Source organism: Heloderma suspectum, chromosome 3 (assembly GCF_057233095.1).
Source record: "Heloderma suspectum isolate Gila_16-S chromosome 3, 16-S_ref, whole genome shotgun sequence".
Classification (NCBI taxonomy): domain Eukaryota; kingdom Metazoa; phylum Chordata; class Lepidosauria; order Squamata; family Helodermatidae; genus Heloderma; species Heloderma suspectum.
In genome coordinates this window covers 62,613,278-62,635,370 of record NC_139460.1, presented here as the reverse complement: position 1 = coordinate 62,635,370, position 22,093 = coordinate 62,613,278, and the positions used below count along the sequence as shown (strand labels likewise).

The 22,093-nt window shown below is 44.6% G+C and overlaps 1 protein-coding gene across 4 annotated transcripts in view; it reads right to left on the bottom strand.

Annotated features, from left to right (window-relative positions):
* Positions 1 to 18,002, bottom strand: part of ARL6 (ARF like GTPase 6) — a 42,904-nt gene extending 24,902 nt beyond the window's left edge. The window contains exons 1-3 of one of the 4 annotated variants that reach the window (XM_084843403.1): positions 17,907 to 18,002; positions 13,737 to 13,887; positions 5,348 to 5,409 (exon numbers count right to left, since the gene is read on the bottom strand). In XM_084843403.1, the coding sequence (XP_084699529.1) occupies positions 5,348 to 5,409; positions 13,737 to 13,859 (185 nt within the window). In that variant the 5' untranslated portion in view covers positions 13,860 to 13,887; positions 17,907 to 18,002. Of the gene's footprint in view, positions 1 to 5,347; positions 5,410 to 13,736; positions 13,888 to 17,537; positions 17,883 to 17,906 lie in introns of those variants that run through there. The other 3 variants (XM_084843402.1, XM_084843401.1, XM_084843400.1) reach the window with 3 other exon arrangements.
* Positions 18,003 to 22,093: the final 4,091 nt, after the last annotated feature.

The following is a 22,093-nucleotide window of genomic DNA, read 5'->3' as shown; positions in this document are numbered from 1 at the left end:
CAGCTACATGCATAGTAAAAGACAGAGGAAAGAAATGGTGGTTCAGCTATTAAATAAGGATGGCAAAATGATGACAAAGAAAAGGCAGAAGTGCTCAATTCCTACTTTGGCTCTGTCTTCTCCCAAAAGAGGGTCTATGAGCCCCCTGGCAAAGGCGAAGTACAGGCTGAAGGGGCAGGATTGCAGCTTGAGATAGATAGGCATATGGTCAAGGAACACCTAATTACTTTGAATGAGTTCAAATCTCCAGGGCCAGATGAGCTGCATCCTAGAGTAATAAAGGAACTGGCAGAAGAGCTCTCAGAACCACTGTCTATTATCTTTGAGAAATCATGGAGGACGGGAGAAGTGCTAGATGACTGGAGGAGGGCTAATGTTGTCCATATCTTCAAAAAGGATAAAAAGGAGGAACCTGGGAACTACAGACCAGTCATTCTGACATCAATCCCTGGGAAAATTCTGGAGCAGATCATAAAGCACTCCATCTGGAAGCACCTTGAAAACAATGCAGTGATTACTCGAAGCCAACATGGATTTGTCAAGAACAAATCCTGCCAGACAAATCTGATCTCATTTTTTGATAAGGTAACCTCCCTTGTGGACCTTTGGAATGCTGTGGACATAATATAACTCGACTTCAGCAAAGCTTTTGACAAAGTGCCCCATGATATCCTGATGAGCAAACTAGCTCAAAGTGGATCCACAGTTGGCTACAGAATCAGACTCAAAGAGTGCTTATCAGTGGGATCTTCTCAAACTGGGGAGAAGTGACAAGCAGGGTACTGCAGGCCTCAGTCCTGGGCCCAGTGCTCTTCAAGATTTTTATTGATGACTTGGAGGAGGAGGTGCAGGGAATGCTGATCAAATTTGCAGATGACACAAAATTGGGCGGGACAGCTAATACTTTGGAAGACAGAAATAAAATTTTGTTTCCTGGAGGGGCTACATAAGCTGGCTGGCTGAGGTGGCCTGGGAGAGCCAGGGTCTGCAGGAGAAGCCACCACCACCACCGGGGAAGAGGCATACCTGCTGCTGCTGTGCCTGCCGCCGCCGCCGCCACCATCATCACCATGGACGCCTGCCTGGCAGTATTTTTAAAGGGGATTTTAAATTGTTTTTAAATTTGGGGGGGAGTCTGTTGTGTTTTTAGTGGTGGGTAGGTTGCCTAATAGGCGGAAGCAAAGGGGCATGTGTCCACCTGATGGAGGCAGTGGGGGGAGTGTTGGGGGCCAGAACATACCGAGGCTGGGCGGCAGGTGCTGGCGGAGCGCTAGGGGCAGGCCATGCCATGTAAGGGGAACAAGGGAGAGATGTGTAGTATCTGTCCCCTGCTCCGGGCCTGTCCAGAGCCAAAGGATGGCTGGGGGAGGCATGACGCCATCTTCTGGCCTTTGTTTGCTGCTCTGCAATGCCAGGTCTGTTACCTAGAAAACCTCCCTCATCCATGACATGATCCTGGATGAGGGTGCAGACCTGGCATGTATTATGGAGACCTGGCTGGCCGAGGCTGCTGCTCCAACTCTTGCGCCATGTGTCCAGCCAGATTTTCGTATGCACAGCAGCCGAGGACTGGGGATCGGGGAAGGGGAGTGGCTGTTATCTATTGAGAGTCCTTGGTCTTCACCAGATCCTCTCTCCAGGAGACCAAGGTTGCTGAGTGCATGTACTGGAGGTTGGGCCTGAAGGGCAGTCTGGGGATTCTGTTCGTGTACCGTCCACCCCGCTGCACGACTGACTCCCTGACTGAGGTGCTTGAGGTGGTCTCTGATGTGCATGTGCAGTCCTCTAACTTGTTGGTGTTGGGGGACTTCAATGTACTTTCGGGGGCCATCCTCACAGGGGCACCTCGGGACTTCATGGAGACCATGGCTTCCTGGGAGCTGCACCATATTCCAGCTGGGCCCACGCATGTAGCCGGTCATGCACTAGACCTTGTGTTTGTTTCTGGAGAAGCGGGGAGTGATCTGGAAGTTGGGGGTATATCCACCACCCCCTTGTCATGGTCAGATCACTATCTGGTGACGTTGGACTTCTCGGTTCCACAAGCCCTCCGAAGGGGTGGAGAACCCATTAAAATGGTCCGCCCCAGGCATCTTATGGATCCGAATGGATTCCTGAACGCACTTGGGGATTCTCTGGAACACGCCAACGGCCACTCGGTTGAGACCCTGGTGGGTGGCTGGAATGCCGCAATCGCTGGGGCATTAGATCAGGTGGGTCTGAAACGCCTTCTCCCCATGAACAGGGCTCAGACTGCACCATGGTTCAATCCGCAGTTACGAGCTCTGAAACTGGAGGTGAGATGGCTAGAGCGCCGGTGGCGGAAGTCTCTCTCCAAAGGCGATCAGACACGGGCTAGAGCTGTATCTTCAGCCTATCACGTGGTAGTGAAGGCAGCAAAAAAGGAATTTTATGTTGCCTCTATCGCGTCTGCAGAGTGCTGTCCCAGGACGCTGTTCCAAGTGGTCTGGAGCCTGGTCGGTCTTGTGGCTCCTGAACCACTGGAGCATTCTAAGGCCTCCTGTGAGGCCTTGGCAAGGCACTTTGCAGATAAAATTGATCGGATTAGGAGTGTTATTCCGTGCGCTGTGGATACAGTTAGTGAGCAGGAGGCGGTCTGTGGCACACTGGTTTTGTGGGATCAGTTCCAGCTTCTTCATTCTGATGAAGTGGACAAGGTGCTTTCATTTGTAAGGCTGACCACCTGCTTACTTGATCCTTGCCCATCTTGGCTCATTATGAGCTGCAGAGAGAGGCTAGGTGAGGGGATCAAGGCGGTGGTGAACGCCTCCCTTGAGGAGGGAGTGATGCCATCAGCCCTCAAGGAGGCAGTGATAAGACCGCTTTTAAAAAAGCCCTCCTTGGATCCCCAAGTTCTGAACAACTTTCGCCCACTCTCGAATCTGCCTTTTTTGGGCAAGGTGATTGAGCGGGTGGTGGCGATGCAGTTGAAGGCACACTTGGAAGAAGCTGATTATCTAGATCCATTTCACTCGGGCTTCAGGCCTGGGCATGGGACAGAAACGGCCTTGGTCGCCTTGATGGATGATATGAGGAGGGCTCTGGATAGGGGCGAATGCTCCTTCCTTGTTCTCCTCGACCTCTCAGCGGCTTTTGACACCATTGACCACAGTATCCTCCTGGACCGCCTGGAGGGGTTGGGCATTGGAGACACTGTATTGCGGTGGTTCCGGTCCTTCCTCTCCAGCAGGTACCAGAGGGCAGCACTGGGAGAGGAGGTTTTGGACCCGTGGCCACTCACTTGTGGGGTGCCACAGGGTTCCATCCTCTCCCCGATGCTATTTAACATCTATGTGAAGCCGCTGGGGGCTATCATCAGGAGGTTTGGGGTGCGGTGTCATCAATATGCAGATGACACGCAGCTCTACCTCTCGTTCAGATCTTCACCAAGGTTGGCTGTAGAATCCCTGTCCAAATGTCTGGAGACGGTGAGTGGCTGGATGAGGAGGAATAAGCTGAAGCTGAACCTTGACAAGACCGAGGTACTTTTGGTGGGAGACAAGAGGAGGTTGGGGGATGTTGACCTGGTGTTGAATGGGGTACGGTTACCCTTGAAAGACCAGGTCCGCAGCTTGGGGGTCATCTTAGACTCCCAGCTGTCCATGGAGGCTCAGGTGTCAGCTGTGAGCCAGACAGCGCTATACCAACTCCATCTGATACGGTGGCTGCGCCCCTACCTTCCCGACCATCTGCTCCCATTGGTAGTACATGCCCTGGTCTCCTCTCGTTTAGACTACTCTAATGCGCTATACGTGGGGTTACCCTTGAAGACAGTTCGGAAGCTGCAGCTGGTACACAGCAGCTTGCCTGATTAAAGGCAGCCGCCAGCGAGATCACATCACTCCAGTGCTGAAGGAGCTAAACGGGCTACCAGTTGTTTTCCAGGCCAAATTCAAGGTGTTGGTTTTGACCTTTAAAACCCTATACGGCTCCCGCCCAGCCTATCTCAAGGAGCGCCTCCAGCAACACCAGATAGGCTGCTCAACAAGATCAGCCTCGGATGGCCTTCTCTCTGTCCCATCAGCCAGGACAGCTAGGCTGGTGAAGACGAGGGAGAGGGCCTTCTTTGTGGTGGCCCACACTCTGTGGAACTCCTTCCCTAGGGAACTCCGCCATGCCCCCTCTTTAATGAGCTTCCGCCATGCATTAAAAACATGGTTGTTCAGGCGGGCATTTGGGGTGGGCTAGGGTAATTTTAGAAATGTGATATTTTTAATGTTGAATTTTATTGTGTAAACTGTTTTTATTGTTGTACATCACCCAGAGTGGTCGGGTGACCGGCCACTTGGGCAATTAATAAATTTAATAAATAAATAAAATGCAAAGTGATCTTGATAGGCTGGAGTGCTGGGCAGAAAACAACAGAATGAAATTTAATAGGGAGAAATGCCAAGTTCTGCACCTAGGAAAAAGAAACCAAATGCACAGTTACAAGATGGGGGATACTTGGCTCAACAACACTACAAGCGAGAAGGATCTTAGAATTGTTGTCGATCACAAGCTGAATATGAGCCAACAATGTGATGTGGCTGCAAAAAAGGCAAATGCTCTTTTGGGCAGCATTCATAGAAGCATCGCTTCCAAATCCCGGGAAGTACTAGTTCCCCTCTATTCAGCACTGGTTAGGCCTCATCTGGAGTAATGTGTCCAGTTCTGGGCACCGCACTTTAAGAAGGATGCAGACAAGCTGGAGAGGGTTCACAGGAGGGCAATGAAGATGATCAGTGGACTGGAAACAAAGCCCTCTGAAGAGAGACTGAAAGAACTGGGTATGTTTAGCCTTGAGAAGACTGAGGGGAGATATGATAGCGCTCTTCAAGTATTTGAATGGTTGTCAGAGAGAGGAAGGCCAGGATCAGTTCTCGATCATTCCAGAGTACAGGACACGGAATAATGGGCTCAAGTTACAGGAAGCCAGGTTCTGGCTGAACATCAGGAAAAACTTCCTGACTGTTAGAGCAATACGACAATGGAACCAATTACCTAGGGATGTAGTGGGCTCTCTCACACTGGAGGCATTCAAAATGAGGCTGGGCAGCCATCTGTCAGGGATGCTCTGACTTGGATTCTTGTATTGAGCAGGGGTTTGGAGTCGATGGTCTCATTAGGCCTCTTCCAACCCTACTATTCTATGATTCTATGATTCCTTTTCAGGTTACTTAGCATACTACTTCTATAAGAGTTTCAAGACTTTGCAACTTGTGACCCCTTCACATCAGGCTTCTCATAACGAAGAAATAACTACATGCAGCTGGAGATGGAAATATGGCAAGTCAAATGTTATAGCTAATACAACCCACTAATACATCAAATATAAGAGTCTTACCTTGATGTCTTGAATTTTTCTATACTGAATCCTATTGTCGGAACAATATCTTGAGTTTGAGCCTTTATAAGAGAAAATTTGTCTTAAAAATACATTCATGTCCAGGTTTAATACTTAAATTTATTCATTCATTCATTCATTCATTTCATTTCTATACTGCCCAATAGCCGAAGCTCTCTGGGCGGTTCACAAAAACTAAAACCAAACAACACACAATAAAACAATTTAAAATATATAGAACATTAAAACCACAATATAACAATACAACCACAATAAAACTTAGCAGCAGTACAGGAGTTTAAAATACAGATTTAAAACAGCAAAGATAAAAATTTAGAAAGCTAAAATGCCTGGGAAAATAAAAAGGTCTTCACCTGGCGCCGAAAGGAGTACAATGTAGGCGCCAGGCGAACCTCACTAGGGAGCTCATTCCAGAGCCGGGGTGCCACAACAGAAAAAGCCCTCCTCCTAGTAGCCACCCGCCTTACTTCCTTTGGCAGGGGCTCACGGAGAAGGGCCGCTGAGGATGATCTTAAGGTCCGGGCAGGCACATATGGGAGGAGGCGATCCTTCAGGTAACCTGGCCCCAAGCCGTTAAGGGCTTTGAATGTTAACACCAGCACTTTGAATCGGGCCCGGAAATGGACTGGCAGCCAGTGCAGCTGGAAAAGTACTGGCATAATATGAGCTCGCAGGCCAGTCCCTGTTAACAATCTTGCTGCCCTATTTTGGACCAGCTGAAGTTTCCGGACCGTTTTCAAAGGCAGGAATCCTGCCTTAAAATCAGGAATCCTGACATTTCCTCCTGATCCAAGGAACATTATATACTTCAAATTTTATTATATAATGATACTCCAAAACTGCATGACATGCAATTAAGAGAAAAAAAGAAGTATTTGTGAATTAAAGGGAAATGTTTTCTATTTTAAGTTTGCTTCTCTCAGATTCTTACTTTGCACAATGGAAGCTCTGCACTAACATTTCCAACAGTCTGTTTCCTAAATCATATTTAGGTTTACCTCACTCATTGGCATTACGGCTTTCACATTTTGAGTAATGACCATGCTATTATTGCCATTTTGTTGTGGTGGAAGGATGGTGGTGGACGAGATACAAAACAAAAGGAGAGGAACCTTCAGCTGCAAACATTAATCAGGTCAATGGGACCACAAAGTGAGTAATATAATCAAATATAGTGCTGCTAGTGATTGTAAGGTTCACAATAAATTATGATAACAAGTGTACATACACATCACTTTGTCTCTGAATGATAATATTTAACAATAGTACAAATGCTCATACATTAGTAAATTCAGTAGATACATCCCTTTTCAACAGATCATAATGCTGATGAGCCAACCCAGATTGTCTACGGTGAATAAATCAACAAGTGTATGTATATATACAGCAAACTATCTCTGCATGGTGGTATTTAACAATCGTGAACACTCTTGTGTATTAATGGATTCATGTATACACACATCACTCTGTCTCTGAATGGTAATTTTTAACAATAGAAAAACACTCCTACACTAATGGATTAGATACATATCCCTTTGATACAAAACATAATACAGATGAGCCAACCCAGAATATCTTGGGTGAATGAGTTGACGACAACTCCGGAACGTAGTGTCGTTTCTACACTTCCTCAGAAGAAACTATTGTTATCTACTGAATTTACTATCGCATGAGCGTTTGTACTATTGTGAAGTATTATCATTCAGAGACAAAGTGATGTGTATGTACATTTGTTGTTATCATAATTTACTGTGAACCTTACAATCACTAGCAGCATTATATTTGATTATATTACACACTATGTGGTCCTGGTGGACAAGATACAGATATTTTCTGTCTATGATGTACTGCTGCTACAGCAGCATTCCTCAACATGGTGCCCTCCAGATGTTTTGAACTACAACTCAGATCAGTCCCAGCCAGTGGTAATGGATGATGGTAGTTGTGGTACCCCCTGGATGTTTTGGAACTACACTGGGGAAGACTGTACTACAGAGAAATTACATTTCTTCAGCATCCTAACAGCAAAGTGATTGCTGGGTAAAATCAATCCATCCTGCAGCATGTGGTATCACTGCTAATGTCACTGTTGTTCTTCATGTGATTATGCAACTGTTATGAGCACTTCTGGATAGCGCAGGTGATGAGCACAGGATTACTGAGATAAAGTACGCGAAGCATATATATGTATATATAGCATATGAAATACAATATAAATGCTAGGTAGCAGCAGAGATGTGAAGGCCCAGGAAAAAAACAGAAAAATTCAGAAAAAAATGTTTTTTCCCAAGGACCGTTTGTTTTTTTCTGAAAAGCTGGAAAACTGAACAGCTTTGGATTATGAAATATTTTCTTTTAGAATTTCAGACAAAGTCTTTATATATTGTTACCCAGCCTTTTGTTGTTGTTGTTCAGTCGTGTCCGACTCTTCGTGACCCCATGGACCATAGCACGCCAGGCCTTCGTGTCCTGCGCTGTCTCCCGGAGTGTGCTCAAGTTCATATTCATTGCATCGGTGATGCTATCTAGCCATCTCATCCTCTATCGTCCCCTTCACCTTTTGCCTTCAGTCTTTCCCAGCATCAGGGTCTTTTCCAGAGAGTTTTCTCTTCGCGTTAGGTGGCCAAAATATTTGAGCTTCAGCTTCAGTATCTGTCCTTCCAATGAGCACTCAGGGTTGATTTCCTTTAGGATTGACTGACTGGACCTCCTTGCAGTCCAGGGGACTCGTAAGAGTCTTCTCCAGCACCACAGTTCAAAAGCATCAATTCTTTGGCGCTCAGCCTTCCTTATAGTCCAGCTCTCACAGCCATACATTACTACTGGGAAAACCATAGCTTTGATTAGACGGACCTTTGTCGGCAAGGTGATGTCTCTGCTTCTTACTATGCTGTCTAGGTTGGCCATAGCTTTCCTCCCAAGGAGCAAGCGTCTTTTAATTTCATGGCTACAGTCACCGTCTGCGGTGATCTTGGAGCCCAAGAAAGTAAAATCTGTCACTGCTTCCATTTCTTCCCCTTCTATATGCCAGGAAGTGATGGGGCCAGATGCCATGATCTTAGTTTTTTTAATGTTGCGTTTCAAACCAGCTTTTGCACTCTCCTCTTTCACCCTCAACAAGAGGCTCTTGAGATCCTCTTCGCTTTCTGCCATTAGGGTGGTATCGTCTGCATATCGGAGGTTGTTGATAATTCTCCCAGCAATCTTAATTCCGACCTCTGATTCATCCAACCCGGCATTTCTCATGATGTACTCTACATATAAGTTAAATAAGCAGGGTGACAATATGCAGCCTTGTCGTACTCCTTTCCCAATTTTGAACCAAGAGGTTGTTCCATGTCTGGTTCTTATTGTTGCCTCTTGACCCTCGTACAGGTTTCTCAGGAGACAGGTAAGGTGGTCTGGTACTCCCATCTCTTTCAGAATTTGCCACAGTTTGTTGTGATCCACACAATCAAAGGATTTAGCATAGTCAATGAAGTAGAAATAGATGCTTTTCTGGAATTCTCTTGCTTTCCCCATGATCCAGTGAATGTTGGCAATTTGATCTCTAGTTCCTCTGCCTCTTCGAAACCCAGCTTGTACTTCTGGTAGTTCTTGGTTCACGTACTGCTGAAGCCTAGCTTGTAGGATTTTGAGCATCACCTTGCTGGCATGTGAAATGAGCGCAATTGTGCGGTAGTTTGACCACTCTTTGGCGTTGCCCTTCTTTGGAATTGGAATGTAAACTGACCTTTTCCAGTCTTGCGGCCATTGTTGAGTGTTCCAAATTTGTTGGCATATTGAATGCAACACTTTAACAGCATCATCTTTTAGGATTTTAAATAGCTAAGCTGGAATACTGTCATCTCCGCGAGCTTTGTTGTTAGTAATGCTTCCTAAGGCCCACTTGACTTCACTCTCGAGGATGTCCGGCTCAAGTTCAGTGACCGCACTATCATGGCTATCAGGGACATTCAGATCTTTCCTGTATAGTTCTTCTGTGTATTCTTTCCACCTCTTCTTAATCTCATCTGCTTCTGCTAGGTCCCTGCCTTCTTTGTCCTTTATCATGCCAGTCTTTGCACAAAACGTTCCCTTGAGATCTCCGATTTTCTTGAAGAGATCTCTAGTCTTTCCCATTCTGTTGTTTTCCTCGATTTCTTTGCATTGTTCATTTAAGAAGACCTTCTTGTCTCTCCTTGCTATTCTCTGGAACTCTGCATTTAGTTGGATATATCTTCCCCTTTCTCCCTTGCTTTTCGCTTCCCTTCTTTCCTCAGCTACTTGTAAAGCCTCATCAGACAGCCACTTGGCTTTCTTGCATTTCTTTTTCTTTGGGATGGATTGAGTTGCTGCCTCCTGAACCATGTTACGGACCTCCGTCCATAGTTCCTCAGGCACTCTGTCTATCAGGTCTAATCCCTGAAATCTATTCCTCACCTCCACTGTGTATTCATAAGGGATATGATTTAGGTCATACCTGAGTGGTTTAGTGGTTTTCCCTACGTTCTTCAATTTAAGCCGAAATTTTGCAACAAGAAGCTCATGATCTGAGCCACAGTCAGCTCCAGGTCTTGTTTTTACTGACTGTATAGAGCTTCTCCATCTTTGCCTGCAAAGGACATAATCAATCTGATTTCGATATTGACCATCTGGTGATGTCCATGTGTAGAGTCGTCTCCTGTGCTGTTGGAAAAGAGTGTTTGCTATGATCAGCGTGTTCTCTTGGCAAAACTCTATTAGCCTTTGTCCTGCTTCATTTTGTACACCAAGGCCATGCTTGCCTGTTATCCCAGTGATTTCTTGACTTCCTACTTTAGCATTCCAATCCCCTATGATGAAGAGGACATCTTTTTTTGGTGTTAGTTCTAGAAGGTGTTGTAGGTCTTCATAGAACCGATCAACCTCAGCTTCTTCGGCATCAGTGGTTGGGGCACAGACTTGAATTACTGTGATGGTGAATGGTTTGCCTTGGATTCGTACTGAGATCATTCTATCGTTTTTAAGATTGTACCCCAGTACTGCTTTTCCCACCCTTTTGTTGACTATGAGTGCTACTCCATTTCTTCTCAGGGATTCTTGCCCACAGTAGTAGATATGATGGTCACCTGAATTAAATTCGCCCATGCCTGTCCATTTTAGTTCTCTGATTCCCAAGATGTCGATGTTCAATCTTGCCATCTCATGTTTGACCACCTCCAACTTACCTTGAGTCATTGATCTGACATTCCAGGTTCCTAAACAATATTGTTCTTTACAGCATCAGATTTTCTTTTCACCGCCAGACACATCCAGAGCTGAGTGTCCTTTCGGCTTTGGCCCAGCCGCTTCACTCTTTCTGGCGCTACTTGGAAATACCCTCTGCTCTTCCCCAGTAGTATATTGGACACCTTCCGACCTGAGGGGCTCATCTTCCGGTGTCATCTCTTTTAGCCTTGTGTTACGTTCCATGGGGTTTTCTTGGCAAGAATACTGGAGTGGGTTGCCATTTCCTTCTCCAGTGGACCACATTTTGTCAGAACTCTCCACCATGACCTGTCCGTCTTGGGTGGCCCTGCACAGCATAGCTTATGGCTTCACTGAGTTACACAAGCCCCTTCGCCACAACAAGGCAGTGATCCATGAAGGGGACCCAGCCTTTACTCCCCCCAAAATGATTTCTAAAAACTATGTAATAAGAACACTTTTAAAGAAAGACTAGAGATATAAAATGTCTGGAAATAATGAAGCCATGGGGAAATTTTTTTTTAATCCTATGTGTAAGATTCCAAGCATAGTTAGTTCTCTGATTCCTTATTAAAATTACTGATCTAAAGTATATTTTACTGATAGACATTTATGCTCAGTTTCCCAACATGTGAGTAGAGTCAGCGCTGTGCATGCTTGACAACTTGGGTTTTGTTCTATAGAGTCCTGCATTTCTGATGTTGTAGCAGTCATTTAATGTAGTTCTAATCTATTCAGACAATAATTACAAATGTACTAACTGATTTTACTTTTAAAAGTTTTAAAATATAATAATTCTATGAGCAAATTATACATAAAATAACTTTAGGAACAGAAAGGCTGCTTTATGTTCCTAAAGCAGCCCTCCCCAGCCTGGTGTCCTCCAGATGTTTTGGACTACACTGCCCAGCATCCCTGACCATTGGCCATGCTGCCTGAAGCTGATGGGAGCTGAAGTCCAAAATATCTGGAGGACACTGGGTTGGGAGAAGGCTGTCTTAAAGCAACAAAGTGACTTTAGATCTGTAAAGAGCACTAAAAAAAAATAAGTATTGGTTATCTTTCAATTTTTCCAATACTTCCATTTTTTCCTGAAACATTTTTTTTTCTGCGGCCTCAAAATTTCTAGAAATTTTACAGTATTCAGGCTATGCATTAAGGGTTTGATACAGGATCTGACTTCCATGGATGGAAGGGATCCGCTTATGGATCCTCTGCACCATTTTGCAGAATTTCCCTCACACTACAGCTCACCCCATTCAACAGGGTCCCCAACCCTCTGTGTAGCATGGGGGTGGATGGCTGATGTTGGGAAGGGGCAGGGAAATCCACTTCCAACAGCATTAGATCTGGTTTTAATCCTATGTATTTACTTCAGTACACCATTTCTCTGTTGGTCACAGAAAATAAAAGTATAGGACTAATGCCTATTCAGGCAATGTACGGATTATACAGGAGCTTGCAATTTTTTAAAAATGCAAAGTATAAAAGGCATACCAATTAAAGAGTAGTCAAGTATATAGTATCTATCATGTTTGTATTTTACTCATGCCTAGTTGAATGACTGGATTGAGAGACAGTGAAACATTGAGGGTCACATCTACCCTACGTCTTTTCTGGGGTGGTTGGTTCATATTTTTGCAATTCTCTCTCTCTCTCTCTCTCTCTCACACACACACACACACACACACACTGTAATATGTTTTCGCGTAGCTAGAAAATATCTTCTTTAACAAGTCAACCTATATTTAGAAATGGGGATTGTCTAGATCACCTACTGGTAGATTGGCAGAGTTGATGCATCATGACTTGGCACTGGGTATATATTTTATGTCTTCAGAAGATCTTTAACAAATGATGCAATCACACATCTTCTTAAACATGTAAAACATTTCCATGAACCAGAAGTTCCTTGTTTGTTTGTTTTACTGCCCCTACTAACACGGTTCCTCGAGCTGTACCAGATGCCACTCCTAGAATTCTCCCAAATTTCATATTTGTTTGGTGGTACAGGGGATAGGAACTGCTTTTGGAAGGAGAACTAGGAAGCCCTGCACTGTACACAGAGCTCAGCATATGACCCTTTATAAGATTAAGTACTTTGTGTTTGTGGGTTAGCAAAAAATAAATATGACCTTATAGTACTAGTTCAAAGTACTCGGACGCAACCGCCTATCCAATGCAGGGCAGGAGCAGTGCGGAGGGGGTCCTTCCCTCCGTGCTTCAGCTGCCCTTCATTCACAGCTAGAGAGCCGATTTCAGCTGTCTAGCCACAGGAAGTTGGGGGGCAGATGCCAGACAACGCATAGGAAGCGTCAGAATGGCACTTCCGCCCTCCCCGCCCTGGCACGTCCCGTTTTCGCCACTCCACAGTCCTCTTCCAAGCATGGGGCTGTTCTGCACCGCCTACAAGGCAGCGTGGGAGTGGGTGGAGGTCGGTTCTCAGGGAACCAACCTTGGAGTGTGGGTTCCAAGGTCGGTTCCCAGGAACCGACCTAGCCTGTGGCCATCTAGCCTCTCACTAGCAGCCATAGGATTGCGCCCTAACAGGCCTCAGCAAAACCAAAAGTAAGCAGCAATAAATCTTTGTTTTAGACTATACTACGCATACTTCATATTAGGTATTAATTAGTTTGCTTTTAATCTGTGTCTAATTTATCCAATGAGAAAAAGCTAAGTAGTATTTCATATGTTCCTTGAATACCCTTTTTGAGGTGTGCTATGCTATTCTGTATTAAAGTGATACAGAAACTATGTTTTACTTCATTGGACGGCTACACCGCAATCCTAACTAGGATTGTAGTGTAAGGAGGGAGTAAGGAGGGTTTACTCCCTTACTAGGGAGTGAACACCGTTGAATACTAGAAGCTATTTGGGTTGCAAATCATACAGAGTGGGAACATAATAAGACGACTCCCATTAGTATCTGCTTTTTTAGAATTGTAACACGTATCAGATATTAAAATAAACTGATCTACTCCTTCCAAAAGAGAAAATAGTGTATATAGATGATCATTGTCCTGAACATTAGTATTTGTATGTGCAACCAATTTATTCCATCTTTCCACAAATACATCCACTGATAAGCATCAGTTTTTCAATAATTGTCAAACCAGCATTAATTAGCATGTTATAACATTCTAACTAAAATACTACTTACATTAGATGGTTTCAGCTTGTTGATAATTGTTGTTTTGCCACTATTGTCCAACCCAAGGCACAAAACATGAACTTCTTTTTTCTTCAAGCCAAGCCAGCCTGCTAGCTTGTCAAATAATCCCATAATTTTGATCGAATGGCAAAGTCAACACCTGTGTTAGTCAAGAATATGCCTATTTAAAATAGTTGCAATTATAGTAGGTAAACATAAAGGCAAAGGTCCTTGGATGTTTAAGATAAAAACATCCTGAGAGAAAACAGTTACAGTGTCAGAGCAGGTCAATTAATATAAGTAACTAGAAGATAAGCTGATTATTTGGGAAGAGTGTTCTTGTCAAAGCAGTCGGTCTACGTATCACCCTGCTTAAAGCACAATACCTGTAAGTCAATGGATAACTGTGATATCACAATTCATAGCATATGGTGCAACCAGGTTAGTGAATTTATTTGCAGGAAAATAAATTATTTCTAATGCAGTAACAGGTTGTAATTAGTTACTGAAAAGATAACTAATGGGGAAACTTACTCAAAATATAGAATGAAGATCCTAAGAACATTTGCTTCCCCAGCTATGGCTAGAAAACTTCACCTAAGAACATCTTAGTCAACCCCTGGGGTGGAACCGTCTATGAACAGAACCACTTTACAACCTTACAATTTAACACACATCACATACAAGCAGAGAACCACACCAGAAGTGCCTGAATGTTTATTTCTCTTTTTTAAAAAATTCAGTTATCTCAAGCAAGTGAGCCAGGTTGCATAGAACTTACTACATAATGCTCAGAAACTAGCACTCACTACTAAAAGATGTCTGAGCTATCAATTATCTTACATCATCCAGGCCAATACCAATATTTCATGATGTAGCCCTATAAAAACTGCGTCTCCAAATGTGCTGGGCTACAGCTGAGCAGCCATGGTACAGAAACACAGCATGCTGCCTTATACTGTGTCGGACCATGGGCCCATCTAGCTAGCATTGTCAACACTGACTCGAAATGGTTCTCCAGGGTTTCAGGCAGGATTTTCCAGCCGTACCTGGTAATGCCAGGGACTGAACTTGGAACTTTATGTATGCAAGCATGTGCTATACCTCTGAGCTACAGCTCCTCCCTAAATGTGGTCTGTAGATCACATTCTCACAGCAGCACTACAGTTTACCTGCCAATTGTATCTATATTGGTGTATGGTACTGTCCACCTCTGACCTGGGAATTGGGTCCTACAACTTTGTAGGCATGTACTGAATTCTGACACTCCAAAAACATTAATAGTTTGCGCGGGTGTTTCAATTAAAAAAACAGGGTTTTTAATCGTGTCCTTCCACCAGCAGAATGGGTACTACAGGAAGATTGAATGTCTCCTCTCCCCTGCAGCCCCCCATGGTGAGTCCCAGAGTAGTTCCCTCCAGAGTAGATTTGAAATGCGTGCGGGGGGGGGGGGGGAGTCTGGGAGGAAGGGAAACATTCACCAAGAGAGCAAAAGTCTGCATGCAGAACTTAGCCCAAATATTCTAATAATTGGCGACATCTAAACGTAGAAGTGTTTTCTGAAGTACAGGGAACCCGATTTTGAAGTTAATTATTTCACTATATTTTTTACAGAGGTAGTTTCACCAAAAGGAAAGATGAGGTAGTTGCCTCGTATGACATATTTTAGGCACCGTTAAGGGCAGATTTTGATCAGGTATTTTCTTAGACAGCCTTTTTAAAAAGGGGAGACACATCTACAATGCTACTGGGCACACATATTATGTACAGATATCCTACAGCAGTTACCCTACGTACCACAGCGGAGGAAACCAAAATGAGAGGAGGCGGCAACTTAGCCCAGCATCTATCTTTGGAAAACTAAGGGCACAATCCTGTGCATATTTAGACAGAGAAAAGGCCTACAACTCCCAGCATGCCCTAGCCAGCCATGCTGGGGCATGCTGGGAGAACTTGCAGAAGTGGCACCTGGCACTATTCTCACATAAAGCAGGATCCAGTGTACCTTTAACAACTGCATGGCTGGGAAGAAATTCAAACAGAAGTACTGTTTACCAGCAAGGAAATGCAAGGGTGCACAAAGTTTCAGTAGAGCAATTTCTGCCTAGTACACCATTATTAAAGACACAACTACCCAGCTAGAAAAAACAGGGGCCAATTCTAATTTGCCTTCCTCACTAGCATTCTGAGAAACCCTTCTTCAACCCCTTACTTTTAAAAATGCATTTTCCTCTGCAAAAATAATGGAAAGTTTTAATATGCTTTACTGCAAGAGAAACAGCAGTAAAGCAGCAATGTGTTAACTGCACCTTGGGAGTAGGGATGTACGAAAGTAACTTACCTTTTTGCAGGTGTGATTCGCAGTGGGGGGGGGGAGGCATTCCGTCCCTCCTCCCGGAATCCTCCCTGGCCAGCTCCGCAGCGGCTCCAGAGAGCCGCCAGCCAGGGCCATCCGCAGCCAGAGTTCTGGCCGTGGCCAGGCTGCCGTGATAGGCTACGTAAGTATTTCCGTAGCCTATCACGGCAAAGAGCAGGGACGCAAATGGCAGCCACTACGCCGTTTGCGCTGCTGCTCTTTCCGTGATAGGCTACGTAAATACTTACGTAGCCTATCACAGCAGCTTGGCAGGACGCAAATGGCGGCTGCAGCAGCCAGCCGAAAGACCAGCCGCCACCGCAGCCCCAGGTAAGTTTAGTTCCGAGGGGATTCTGCAGAGTGGCGGGGGGTGGGAGGCTGTTCCGCCGCGGGTTTTGGGGGGCCGAATGCCAGTGTATTCAGCCTCACTGAAATCTGTGCCAAATTCTCCGCCATCCCTACTTGGGAGTATTGGAAGCACCAATATACACTAGAGGAAGCCAGGAGACAGATGAGGCAAGCAGACATATTAATGCATACATGCTGGGTTGGCAACCGAACAGGAAAACTGCAAAAACAGACAGGTGCTCAAATTAGTACTCCCCAACATTAAAAAAAAAACACGTTTACCAAGGGAAGTTTATTTCCTTAGTAACACTCAGAAAAACATTAATGCTGCAGACTCAACTCTGAAGCATAAGTGTTTTTCTGAGCAGTTTCTATGAAGGAACACAAGTACAAATAAGATTCCCTGGACAACATTACAGCTATTTGATTCCCTAGCCAGAATTATCCATGTAGAAGCCAGCAACAGCATTTTCACGTAGTGAGAAAACTTGAGCAGTCCTTGCATCATCCTAAACCTGCAGTCCCAAGTATGTCTATATCTACAAAGATTTAATTCACTGGGAATTATTCCCATGTCAGTGTGTATAAGATTACAGCCTTAGCCTGCAATCCTAGACTAAACTGGCTGAGGTTAAGCTCCACTTCTCTCAGTGGTAGCGACTTCCAGGTAAACATGAATAGGATTAGATTGTAAAGCTCCAGGTTTTGCTCTTCTGCTACCTATGCACCATTTCATTTGCTGGCGCTACATGCGAGCCTGCAAGGTTATGTCCCTCCGCCCCTCAGAAGCTGCCTACACAGCTACTCAACTGAGGGAAACAGAAGAGCCAGGACCAAAATCAAGAGATGTGGTGGTAACAGCCTAGCAGCTACAACAGCTGCTTCCCTGTAGACCCTCCTCCAGCCCGTTTCACAAAGAGGCTTTCTGGGCTTCTTGCCCTCCTAGCTCCACCAGGGTACCAGATTTTTTTCAGATACAAAGAGCCAGGCTGATGTATTGGCCAGAGTGACAGACACCCGGGTTCAAAAATCCCTCAGTCCTGAAGCTTTTTGGGTAAGCCTGGGCCGGCCATTCACACATTCTCTCTTAGCCTGGCCTAACCTACCTCACTGGGTTGTTGTGAGGATAAAATGGAACGCGGGGGGGGGGGGGAGAGCGCCACACACGCTGCTCTGGGCTCGGAAGAGGAAAAGCAAGATAAACCCGAATCATAATCGCTAGACGCCAAGGCTGGCAGAGAACCACGCAGCCCCAGCACCGGCCCGGGCTCGCCCCTGAGGGGACGGCTTTCGAAGCCCGCGCATGCTCCCCTTACTTCCCATCACCTCTCCTGGGGGAGAAAGCGCCGCCAGGCTTCCTCACGAAGGAAAACGTAGGGGCAGCCGCCAGACAGGCCTCGAAAGAACAATCCGCCCCGCCCCGCCCCGCCCCGTTCCGTTCCGTTCCGTTCTCCCCCCCACGCCTGCGTTGTAACCTAGGAGACGGAATCGCCCTCTAAGCCACGCCCTCCGTGGGAAAAATGGCTGTTCCTCTCCTCCTTTTTGTCGGTGGGGTTTTTTTTTATGGTCCTGCACCGGAAGGGATCGCGGTTGCTGAGAGCATAGCGTGGGACAGCGACCGTAGGCGGACTCGCAAATTCTGAGCAGCTCTCAGTTCCCTCAGACCAGAAGAAAACTTTTTTTTTTTCCTTCCACCAATGTGGAAGTGGGAGCTGCCAACGCTGAACAATGGAGAAATCCAGGATTTCAGTGTAGCGGTGAAGGGGTGGAATGAATCGTGTCCTTTGCTTTGTCGGCGAAAGGCAGCAGCAAAGATACGTAGCTTTTTCTGACTTGAGGCTTAGTTCATGTGAATTTTTTTTTTTTTTAAACGCGTTTTTTAAAACACCCCTGCATGCAAGTCAAGGGAGAACGAGGCTTGGGCTGGAGGGGAAAATATAAGCAGAGGAAGGGCGCAATCCTATGCAGGTTTAGACAGAAAAAACTACAACTCAGATATGCTGGCCGGGGAATGCTAGGAGTTGTAGGACTATTTTCCGTCTGAACCGGCATAGGATTGCGCCCTAGCCTTTGCTGCAACCTGAGGGGTGATTTGTAAGGGGACGGGGTTGGCTTGAAAATCCAAATCAGTTGCAGCAGTACCACTAACCACCAGCATTAACAATGGGCTACGTTGCAGGGTGAAAGTGGAGAGTGCAAAAGCTGGTTTGAAACTCAACATTAAAAAAACTAAGATCATGTCATCTGGCCCCATCACTTCCTGGCATATAGAAGGGAAGAAATGGAAGCAGTGACAGATTTTACTTTCTTGGGCTCCAAGATCACTGCAGACGGTGACTGTAGCCATGAAATTAAAAGACGCTTGCTCCTTGGGAGGAAAGCTATGGCCAACCTAGATAGCATAGTAAGAAGCAGAGACATCACCTTGCCGACAAAGGTCCGTCTAATCAAAGCTATGGTTTTCCCAGTAGTAATGTATGGCTGTGAGAGCTGGACTATAAGGAAGGCTGAGCGCTGAAGAATTGATGCTTTTGAACTGTGGTGCTGGAGAAGACTCTTACGAGTCCCCTGGACTGCAAGGAGGTCAGATCAGTCCATCCTAAAGGAAATCAACCCTGAGTGCTCATTGGAAGGACAGATGCTGAAGCTGAAGCTCAAATATTTTGGCCACCTAATGCGAAGAGAAAACTCTCTGGAAAAGACCCTGATGCTGGGAAAGACTGAAGGCAAAAGGAGAAGGGGACGACAGAGGATGAGATGGCTAGATAGCATCACCGATGCAATGAATATGAACTTGAGCACGCTCCGGGAGAGAGCGCAGGACAGGAAGGCCTGGCATGCTATGGTCCATGGGGTCACGAAGAGTCGGACACGACTGAACGACTGAACAGCAACAACAAAAACGTTGCAGGGCTGCCATAAGTCACTCCCCGAGTCACAGCCTTCTCTCCACCCCACCCCACAGCATGCAATATTGGAGTAATGGACTGTATTGGCATTGGTATGACCATTTTAAAAATGTTTCTTTAAAATCGACACTAAATGAGACCTTATTTAAAATATTAAAAAAGAGCAGGTACTCTTGTCTTTGCTGCTACCTTCTTGGTGGGGGGAAACACTGCCTTGTCACACCTATGCTAAAGTGATTTATTTCACAATTGATTTCTATGGAGTAGCTCTCACTTCAGCCCTGGGGAGACAAAAAATGGCATTCACCGTTAGCCCAGTTTCCAGAGGGGCAGCTACGTTATTGTGTTGTAGCACAAACATCAAAGAGTCACTCTTCAGAGGAAATACGAGTGATGTGTACACCTGTGTATGAATTTATGTATGATTTTGCATCCCTTTTTCTATCTGCTCCTCTGCAATACTAGTGTATTTGCAATTTTGTAATGTACTGCTGTAATATAATTTCTCTCAATATTTTTTCAACAATTCATAGAAACTCCACCCAGTCCAACAGTGCCTGGCTTCTTCCCTGTTCTCTTTTTGTTTCCACAGTTCCCCTTGACATTTCTTATTAATTTTACACTGTTCTTAGTGCTGCCTATCTGTACAAGAATCCAGGGGACCTTGCTCTCTGTAAGGAAATCTCGGGGGAGTCTCAACAGAAGGCGTGTGTGTGTGCGCGCGTGTGTGTGCATTTGTATATAGGCAGTTTTTAAAACAACTATGATCGGAAGCACGCCACCATGTGGTCATCTTTGTATTTCCACTAAAACGAATGTGAACTGTCTGCTCTGATTCTAGGGAGCTCACATTAAATCTATAGAGGACTGTAAATATATTGGAATGTAAATATATTGGAATGTAAATATATTAGGGAATGCCAGACAGACTATGAAATGTTGTCTTCTAGTACATGTTTGAATGATCTTCAGGCTTGGAAATGGGGAGGGTGGGTAGTATCCAGTGTTAGTCCTATGTAGAATAGACCTATTGAAATGAATGGGACAAGTAAGTCTTGACTAACTTAAGTCCCATCCATTTCAATGGGTCTGCTCTGCATAGGACTAACATTGAATGGTACCTGGAGTTCCGTTTTTCTAGAGGCAGTAGAAGCACAGAATTAACGCTACTAGCAAACAGGTGCAATCTCATAATAACTCCTGGACCCAAGATGCTAAAGCAGACTGTTAAGATTCTGTTAAGGTTCTGGCTCAGAAAACAGTTGCTCTTTAACTTGCTTATGGCAGCTGTTCTGTCAATCCAGCAAGATTATAATTAGCCGGTATGTGAATTTTAAAGTTACATTTGGAACAGATTTAGTTGGAAGGAAGCCTCACAAAGCTTCACTGTAACATATTTCCTAATGAGAATGGTTAGGATTGCAGCCTTAGTCTCTGCTACATTTACAACTTTTCTTCCATTTTCTTAAAAGGAGTTAGAGAAAAATGGAGGTTCTCGCCTGTATTTTACAAGATAAAAGTTGAAACACTGCTTATTCTCCTTTAAACCAGCCCTACAAGGGCAACAGGCAGCTAGCACTACTGACCTTACTGTTCACATTCTCTCACCTGTTGTGGTGTGAGACAGAAGGGGATCATAGGGGAGGAGGGCCTATGGCTCTCCTTTTATCCAGCATGACCGGTTTTAAAGAGAAAAAAAAGATACATGTACTGTTACTGAAAACTTGCTTTGGCATCTGGTCCTAAAAAGTTGCAGCTTGGGGTTATTTTGGTTCCTATTGGCCTTAATGTAAGTGTGATTTAATAAAAATAACTAGTTTCTTCATGGCCCATGCAAACTTTTCTTACCATATGCATATCATCCTTTGCAAGATTTAGGTGACACAGTAAAAAAAAAAAAAAAGTCAACTCAGACATAACCACCAGTACTGTACTTTTATTTGCTAATAAATATCTTAGTAAACAGGCTTACTCCATCTGTAAGACCTGATAATGCCTCTTAGGAAATCATAGAAAAATAAAATACAATAATCATCAGTAACTTGTACTTTGTACAAATATCTTATTATGTTGCTCAGCATGTAGCTTTGCCAAACCCCATATTCTTTCTGCAAATAGATGGCATATGAATGCATTTCACCTTAAAATGCCCTAGTTATGAGAGCTGAGCATTTTATTACACTACTAACTTATAGGCATGCCAGCACATGAAAATTTACATGGAGCATCATATTATCATAGTAGAAGATTTCAAATGAGGAAAATAATAACACCTCTCAAATGTGGATTACTTCATTTCTAATTTAAGGTTGGAAAATGACTGTATTTCCCCTTGGGATTGCAGATCAATAAGTTAGGCTATCTTTTGAGAAGTTATTTCTGCCTTATTACAATGTAATAAAAAAAGGGAAATGCAAACGAAATGTAAATGGAAAATATATCTTAGAAGAAGATAACTGTAATCAATGGGGCAGCCCCTAGAGAAATATCTTAAGATACAAAAATGGACAACAAGCCTGCCTCTTCAAACATGGTAGCTCTAATTTGTAGTTGGTAGTAAGACACAAATGTATAAATATTCATAAATATTCATAAACAGGGATGGGCATAGCTTTAGGTTTAGAGATCCATATGGACATGTCATGGATGGATGTGTGTGCGTGTGGGAGATATCCACATTCCATTCAGCAGGTATTAGTCCTGGGAAGCTCTGCATGGGTTGGCTTCCTCTTTTGTAATGTGTGTAAAGCTCT